The 8900-nt window shown below is 53.7% G+C and overlaps 1 protein-coding gene across 1 annotated transcript; it reads left to right on the top strand.

The window, feature by feature from the left end:
- Positions 1-309: 309 nt before the first annotated feature.
- ANKRD54 (ankyrin repeat domain 54) lies at positions 310-3344 on the top strand (the record flags this gene model as incomplete). The annotated part of the gene is made up of 7 exons (XM_008947510.1): positions 310-357; positions 610-708; positions 1183-1254; positions 1660-1707; positions 1832-1956; positions 2524-2631; positions 3273-3344. Coding segments are annotated over 7 exons (572 nt in total), but the record flags the coding sequence as incomplete, so codon positions are not given.
- Between the last annotated feature and the right edge of the window lie 5556 nt (positions 3345-8900).

Here is an 8900-nt window from a genome sequence, read left to right as displayed (position 1 = left end):
GCGGGAGGCGGCGGGCCGGGGAGCCGCGGTGACTTCGGAGGGAGGTCGGGTCTGCTCGGGGGAAGGCGTAGCGCCTGTCGGGGGAGGGAGCCCGTCCGGAGAGGGGTGAGCCCCGGCCGGCCTCGGGACGAGGCGGCGGAGCGCTCCCTACCTGACATCTGCGTCTCCTGCTGCCCCTTCGCTGGGCTGAGCCGGCACCAGCGCGGTTTGGGCCCTGCGCCCGGGCTCGAACGCCCGCTTGGGAGGTTTCGGTTATGGAAAGTCTTTTTTCCTTTGTGCTTTCCAGTAACCGAGTTCTTTTCTCCGTAGCTCTGAAACGGCTGCGTGAAGCTGCCAATAGCAACGACTTGGACACGGGTAAGACTTCTGCCGATCCTATCTGGGACCCCTTCCTGGAAGGGCAGTTTTGGCTAGGGGCTTTATTTTAGAAGAGGAGGAGGGTGCAGATAGTTTTGCAGTCATGGTGCTTCAGATGCTGCGAATCTAGAAACTGCTTTGCTGGAGCTTTGCCTCGTTCTCTGAGCAGAGTGAGGCTGGTTATGGCGTTCACCTTTCTGATCAGGTGCCCCTTCAGCTTACCTGCTTTCTTCTCCTCCTTGGCCCTGTCAGTGCACCAGCTCCTAGAGGATGGGACTGACCCCTGTGCTGCGGATGACAAAGGCCGGACAGCTCTGCACTTTGCCTCCTGCAATGGCAACGATCACATCGGTGAGTGGGGAGCCCAAGTTCTGCCTTCCAGCCTCTCTGTGGCACACATTTTGAAGGATGCTCTTTGTTTTGATGCAGCACGTGATGGAGATTGGTGGTTTTTGTGTGTTTTGTGGCAATGTGGCCAGCTGAACTCTGGCTCCGGGGGGCTCGCTGTGTCCCCCTGCTGAAGGAGGAGCAGGACTTCCCAGCTCCGGGGCTGTACTGGTGCAGAAGGGTGTCCTTAGTCCCAGTTCTTCCCCTCAGGGAGCCCAGGGGCAGTGTCACTGCCCAGCTGTGTGCTGGGTCTTTGTGCAGTGCTGCACAAAGCTCCATCTGACCCCATCTCTGGGAGGAAGCTGCTGAGCTGAACAGAAGCCCCCATAAGGCAGCCTGGTGGCTGCTGCCTGGGCCTGTGGTCCACGAGGGCCCGACCTGTGGAAGAAGAGACTGAGAAGGAAAGGGATTGATGTGGCTCTGTTTTCTTGTTTCCAGTGCAACTGCTTCTGGACCATGGGGCTGACCCAAACCAGAGAGATGGGCTGGGAAACACCCCCTTACACTTGGGTAAGTGCCATGGAGGGGAGGTCTGCATGCAGAGAGGTGAGGTGAACACCACCATGCCCTGTCTTTCCTCTCCACCTTCCCCATCCCTGTGCATCACAGTATGCATCTCCAGCTGCAGGAACCTAGGAGGTACTCTACGTTTCATTATCTTCACACCTCACAGAGATTTAAGGGTCAGAGTTTAAGCAAATCACTTTCCTTCCCTCTGCCAACCCCGAGGCGTGCCAGATCTGTTCCAGAGGTGCTACTCAGGCTTGAGGGTGAGGTTACCCTTAGCAGCTGGGCTGTTCCTCTTTCCCGTGGCAAGGAGCCCTTGGGGAAGCGGCAAGCTCCACACTTGAGCAGAAACTCCTTTGCTGTTCACTGGTCCCTCTGAGTTGTGTGTCCTGTGTTTTCCCTCCCCAGCTGCCTGCACGAACCACGTTCCTGTCATCACCACGCTGCTGCGGGGAGGTAACATTCCCTCTACAACCACCACAGCCTGTCCCTCTCCTACCCTGCCCCTGTGAACACCCCCAGGGACCGTGGGGCCTTGAAGGCAGACCTCACTTTCTGTCCTCCTTCGTGCATCTTGCAGGGGCCAGAGTGGATGCTTTGGACCGAGCTGGCAGAACCCCACTGCACCTGGCCAAGTCCAAGCTGAACATCCTGCAGGAAGGGCTCTCCCACAGCCTGGAGGCCGTGCGCCTGGAGGTCAAACAGGTAAAAAATCCCACCTTCTGCTAAGGTGCTGCAGCCCCTACACCCTTTCAGGGTCAAATATGGCAGCTGTTTTAGATCCCTGTCTGTAGGTTTTTAGCTGCTCTGAGTTTGACTTTTTCCTTCTGTTTTCAGAGAGCTTCCTTTTTCCTAATTTCTACTCTAAATTTTTGCAGGACCTCTCTTGGCTCTGCTAGGCCAAGGATGCATTGAGCATCTTAATTCTGAGGCTGTATGGAGCATTCTCTTTTCTTCACCCACTGTGTAAGACGTGGCAGGAGAGGGACCACAGCGTGGGCTGTAGCTGTGGCTCCAGCAGGGATTCTACATTCCTAGCACAGTCTGCCCTGCTCTGGTACATGGGGGCATGGAGTAGGAAAGCAGTCACAGGGCTGCACGGCAAATACAGGAGCTATGGGCCTCACTTCAGGAGCTGTGTAGGAGCCACAAAGGGTTTTTTTCCTGTAAAAATCTCCCAGCCTGGTACAACTGTCTGATGTTGGAGTGAGAAGAAGCTCACACTGCTGTCTGATCATGAGGACAAGAGCCTTTCATGCCTGTTGGTTTCAGATTATCCAGATGTTGCGGGAGTACCTGGACCGCCTGGGGAGGCACGAGCAGAAGGAACAGCTGGATGACCTCTGCTCCAGGTTACAGAAGACTAGCACAAAAGAGCAGGTAGGCAGCGTGGAGCTGTGGTGACTCACCTGCTGGTGTGGTGAGCAATGTGTGCAGGAGGATGCAGACACGTGAGCAAGGTGAGGCTGAAGACATGGATATGGGAAGTGTTCTTGCTCCTGTTGGGTAGAGGCCAAGTTTCGTGGTGACTCGTGGTGCTCCCTTGGGTTGGAAGTGAAAATGCAGGAAGCATCTCTGTGCCTAGCAGCTCAGCAGAGCAGCTGGAGACCAAATGGGCTGAGGGCATGGGTGTTTTAAGGCCAGCATCACAACCACACAGGGTTGCAGGGCCTGGTTGTTTTTTTACTACAGCAGATTGGCCCTTAGAAACAGGCTTAGAAGAAACAGCCCTGATGCCATCATTGAGTTCTGGGTAATACTTCTATTTGAGGGACTGGCTGGATCAAACAAACTGGAGGTCAAGCCCTGACCTCGTGAGGAATGGGGAGGAGCTCCTGTTGCTTTAGATTAGGACTTGTTTTATTGTGAGGACAGGAGCCCTTCTACACAATTGTGGGACCAAAGGGATCCTGTCCTGGTATAAGGTCAGCGTTGAGCTTTCCTGGCAGTCCTCCTGCAGGGGGGTGTCTTCTGTGGTGGTGGGCAACTTCCCTGCCTCATGGTCTGCTGTCTTCTGGCAGGTGGACGAGGTTACAGACCTCCTGGCCAGCTTCACCTCACTCAGCCTGCAGATGCAGATGGAAAAGAGGTAACTGGCTTCCAAAATCATCTTCCTGCTGCAACAGGAGAAGCCTTGGAGAGAAGCAGAGGAAGCTGAGGCTTGCTTCAGCTGCTGCCAGTGGCCGTTCTGCCAGACCCACTCTGCTGGTGCCCAGACTGCTCCTGTTGGTGCTGCCACAGCTGCCCCGTGGGGTGGCAGTGGCCTTTGGAAGACAGAGACAACGGGCAGCAAGAGTGCTGCAGCTGAGACTTTTGGAAGGGAAGAGCTGCTTTTCTTTTTGCCAGATGGGCTGGCACTGAATAGGATACCCCTTGCAGAGATGTCTGGCCTTCACTTAAGCACTTCAGCTGGATGTAGGTGGTGGCTGATGCCACATGTGGTCGGTCACAAGCCCTGACTGGTGCATTCAGCAGCTGGCCAGCATCCAGAAACATTTGGAACAGGCACCTTCTGCCACCTCTGCAGTAGTCCACTGCATGGGGGAGAAAGTTGGTGCCTCTGACAACAGAAGGCTTTGTGCTGTGAGGAGAATCACTCTTCATTCTGCCTGCTGCCCTGAGAAACACCCCGAGGCTTGATCCTGACCTTCCCCAGAGCCCGTGGTCAGAGGATCTGCCTGGTTCCAAACAGGACACAAAGCTTTCAATCTCTAAACAGCTTTTCCTGGCCCTGTTTTTAAACCACTGCTGCAAGTTAGTGCTTAAATACTAGGGTGCAAAAAGCAGCCAGCTAGCAGGTGAGGATCCACAGTCCTTGTCAGTAGGGTGCAGATAGCAGCAGGGTGACAAGAACATGCCCAGCAGCAGTCTGAGTGCCCACGGGGGTACCACACCTAAATGACAACGTGCTGGTGGCAATACCCATCCCACAGCTTGGGAAATGGGGTTTAGGATTCAGCCACAGCCTGGAGCATTCTTCAGAGACCTTTAGGTGAAGGTGTTCTCTTGCCCAGGAGGAGGCTGAGTGGGATCTCCACGTTCCAAGCTGAGGTGGCAGAAGTCAGTGTGGTGTTCAGATGGGCTCATCTGCAGGGTGCTGGAGCCCACGACTGGGGCTCACAGTCTTGTGGGCTGGCTGGAGCTGTCACTGTGAATACTGATAACTCTGTTAGATATGCTGGATGGGAAGGCTACTGAGGGGGTGGGAGACAATCTGACCTTTTTGTATATTGAGCTTCAATAAAATCCTGTCAGCCTTTTCAGACTCCTCAGCTGAGTTCTCTCTTTTCCAGAGCAGCTCATTCCTCTTCCTTTAGGTGTGTTCCAGCCCCCACCCACAGCACTGCTGCTCTCTGCTAACTCTTCCCTTCCTGCCCAGGGCTGAAATCAAAAGTGACAACACAACGTTGTTTGAATTCAAGCACCACTCTGTTTGCAGATCAAAGTACACAGTCACTGACTCACCTTCTGATCTTGACTCCCACAGCCAAGAAATCCAAACTTTACATCTAGCTGGTTGCTGTGAAGCTGTACAAACAAGAGAGAAGAAAATCTCAGTGGGATTGCTTCGAGCTGGCAGAGGGGATGCTTTGTGAGAAGGAAAATCAGCCTCACCCAGCCTGCACTCCTCAAAAGCACAGAGCTGAGGGGGGAGAGGGTGGCTGAACTCGTGTCTTGCCATGTGAAACATGCTCTGAAGAGATGAGGGGCTGGGGAGGGACACCTGAGCAGGACAGAGAATTTCCAGGGTGGTCCCTATGTGAGCAGTGAGTGACCTTTGTGTCCAATCTTTCTTTGTTTCTTCCCACCTTCCCAATCTAGTCTTGGTGTCCACATCACACCCGGCTGTCAGAGCTTCTGCACTCAACAGCCTTGTTGCTGAGGAGACCATTAAGGTGCCTGAGGAGCAAAGGGCTGAAATGCTCTTTATTGCTGCAGTTACCTTCCTTGCTGATGTTGACTGCTAGACACAGCTTGGAAGCTTTCCTCAGAATCAGGAATGCACCTCAGCTGGTACTCAGAGCGAAGCTTTTAGCCTGAGCACACGTGATGTTGTCCACAGCTCTTCAGACCTTTGTCTTGCCTGGCACTGGAGTTTTTCATAACCTCTCCTAAGTGTGGAGGGGAAAAGTGGGGGTGCTGCAGCCAGCCAGGAGCAGTTGCTCCTTCTGTGGGAGCTGAGGCACTGCCAACAACCCCTGGGAGACTGGCACAATGGACAGGCAAATAAAATGAGGGGGAAATTTTACCACTTCTTTAGCAATCACCTCAGATAAGAAAGAGGAGAGGGGATCAGGTTTTCAGTGGGGATGAAAATGCATCACGTAGGGATCATATTCTGTGGATCACTGAGTTCTGCTCTCCCACCTCAGGGCTGGGGCACTGGGCTGCTCAGAGCTGTGTCATGTGTTTGGCACTGGCCCGAGAAAAGTTTTAGGTTTCTGTGTGTCAGCTGCTCATGCCAAAGCCTGGACTACCCTGCCCTGCTCAGCAGCTCTATCTAGACAGAGAGTTTAGTGCTGGGGAGGGAAAGAAGGGAAGAAAAAGTTCCAGGGGAGGAGGAGAATGGGGCTTCATGCTGTGCCAAGAGCTCTGTGCACTGTCTGCTTTTTCTGCTGCTCCTGGCCTCCTCTCCCAGCAGCTTTTCCCCTGCTTTTGCACACTGGGCCAGACTTCCCCGGGCAGCCCATAAGGTGGGAGGCTGGTGGCAGCTTTCTGCACCTCCCAGTGGTGTCTGCTGCAAGAACCAAGAACAAAACCAGCAGCACAGGTTTCCCTCTGCTGTTTATTTTGCCATTAAACGCAGACCAGACTCCAACCTGACCATTTTCCTCGTGCTGCACCATCCAACATCCCTTCCCGGTTCCTTTCCCAAGAGACTGTTCATCCCTGCCACGGGCCAGTGATGTCAACCAGGCCTTGACCCAAGGCCTTGCCTTGGTCACTGTTGTGTGGCCTCCAGATTTGTTCCGTTTCCCCCCCTCATTTAGAGCACAGAGCTGCAGTGAGGTGCTGAACCCAGCAGCCACCTCCCCATCTCGGCAGCTTCCCTGTAAGACACAACAAAAACCTTGTCTGGCTCACCCAAACAAGCGAAGACAAAACCTGCTGGCACCTCACTGAGGACCCACAGGAGAAGCAACAGCCCTGAACAAAGCCTCCCAACAAAGCCACACGGATGTTATTAAGCAAAAGGCCTTTCTCTGAAGCAGCCGCTCACCCCCGCAGGTGAATGCAAAGCGGGCACTGATGTGCAAACACAAGAATCTGTTGAACACTTTAGCAGCAGAAATAATTAAACTCCAGGGTATTGAGCCAACAAGTGAACTCCATTACTTCTTCCACCTCTTCCTTTCTAGCAGACTCCAAATCCATCATTGTAATTACCTACGCTGCTGAAGAAGCTCCATGAAGCAACTCTGGCAAACCTCCCATCCTTTCATCTGCTTCCTCTGCTCATTCCATCAGCAGGACAGATCTCCTCCATCACAGGATGGTACTTGCAGCAAGATGCCTGTGCACTGTGCCCAGCCAGCATTAGAGAGCAGCCCTGGGCATCTCGGAGCCCATGAGACAACTGGGTGGAAGAGCCAGCAGTTCGGGTGAGGAAGCTGATGAAGGAGAGACAGCAAATTGTGGATCTGAGAAGGAAAAAGAATGTGTGGTTGCTGGAAGAATTAAAATCATCAGCTGGCAATCTGCTAAGACTGGGCATGGATTAGGAACCAGCAGCTAAACCCAAAAGCAAATAAGCAGAATTCCCTCTAGCTACTAGTGTTACATGCCCTGACCATCCCATCACACAGTCACTTCCCTGCCTGCAAGCTGGCAAGGCTGTCCTGCTGCTTGCAGAGGGTCTGTGCAAGGTCCTGCTCCCACGAGCACAAGGGGAGACACAGGCAACACTTGAGCTTCTTGCTCTGCCAGAATTAGAAGCCAGCCTCATAGCAGCTTTCTGGCTCCTCCAGTCCCATGTGTCTGCAGACAGGGAAACTCTCCCTCCAGGGCTGCCAGATTTGCACACAGGGGTGTAAGCAGGATGAGCTCCTCAGCACCTGGGTCAGACACCTCCCAGCAGTGTCTGGGGCTCATGGCATGTGCATCATGGAGATGCCAGGCACCAGGACCAGCATACAGCTGGCAGGACTAAGTGCTCCACAGAAGGTAGCCATGGCCAGCTCGCAGGAGAGCTGGAGCCAACCACTAGCCACAAACACCCAACTGCTCTCACCTCTCCCATTCCCTCTCCCTCATCCCAGCTCCAGGCGTGGCTGCATTCAGCCAACCTGGCAAACCAGCTTCTAGAGGGTTAAAGCCAAGCTGCTCGTCAGCCCAAGTGATGACAAGGAGGAAAGAAAATACAAGCACCGAGTCCTTAATTAAGGTGAGAAGCTGGGAGCAGGGACTGCAGAATGCTAATCAGTCTGGAGGGGAAGCTGCGTGGAAAGAAGCAATCAAGCTCCTTCAGCTTTAATTAAACCTGGCTCTGTATCAAGGCTGTGACACCTTTTCTTCACCTCTGCCTCTGAGCAGAGAAACCAGCTGTTACTGGGCAGACAGCAATTCCCTCCTGGCTCCAGAGCCTCCCCAGGGCTTGGTGTCTGTCCTCCCTGCTCAAATGCTCCCCAAAATCAGTGCCAGGCAGAGCTTGGGGATGGGAGCTTGCAGATGCTTGCCATGTTAAATGCACCTTCTCCCCCAGGTTTTCTCCATCCTGTTCTATTTAGGCTTCACACCAACGTGCAGCAGTCAGTCCCCACCTGATCCGCTCCCTTTTTGACGTGAGACTGGGAGGATGAGGATGAGGATGAGGGGTGAGCAGCAGCCTGGCTCCAGACACAGGCAGTGTCTGGCTGTGGTGTAGCCTTGCTCCCCACTGCTATTCCCTTCTCCCTCCAACACTTGGGGCTGTGAAATGAACCCACAGAAGTGATGTCACATTTGTGTCACCCAAAAGCTGCTTGAGGCCATGTGAGCTGGCCACCAGCCATAACCTCTCATGCAAAGGGTGGCTACAAGGTTAGCTGTCCCTAGGGAGGTGGGTAAAACATGCTGGCCACATTTCCAAAAGGCCTTGACCACAGAGCAGCTGCAGCCACCAGGGAGGAAGTGGGAGCAGGAGAAATCAGAAACAAGGCCAGGAGGTGAGGAAGGCTCCAGGTGCAGAGAGAGCCTTGGCTGGCCTCCACTCCAGGCAATGGGTGTCCTTGGAGCTGGGCTCTAGGAGGTGTGCAGCTGCTTCAGTGAGGATTAGAAATATCACGTTGCCTGGGAATCTTAAGAGCAGGAGAGACCAAGCAGTAAGCTCAGGTTTACTCAGGCAGAAGCAAGGGACAGAGAGAGAGAAATAGGGGGGAGATTCGTGGCTCTGCTCACACACATCACCATGAAAGGTGAATAATCTGCCCTGTTCAGGGCAAAGGTGTTCACTCTGAATCCTACTGCTGCCACGATGATCTCTGTTTCCCAGCTTCAGTGTGGAAGTCTGGAGCATCCCACAGTGTCACTGCTTTCACTAAAACAAAATTCTTTTGCCAAGATTTCCTCCTTTCACCTGCTCTTAGGGTGTTATGGGTGCAGATCTGCCTCACGTTGAGAGTTACACACTCAGTAGCCACACAGCACTAATTAAATGCCATATGTAATTA

Source organism: Merops nubicus, unplaced genomic scaffold (assembly GCF_000691845.1).
Source record: "Merops nubicus isolate BGI_N331 unplaced genomic scaffold, ASM69184v1 scaffold51979, whole genome shotgun sequence".
Taxonomy (NCBI): domain Eukaryota; kingdom Metazoa; phylum Chordata; class Aves; order Coraciiformes; family Meropidae; genus Merops; species Merops nubicus.
Note: the sequence above shows the minus strand (reverse complement) of the source record. Positions and strands in the feature narration are given on the sequence as shown.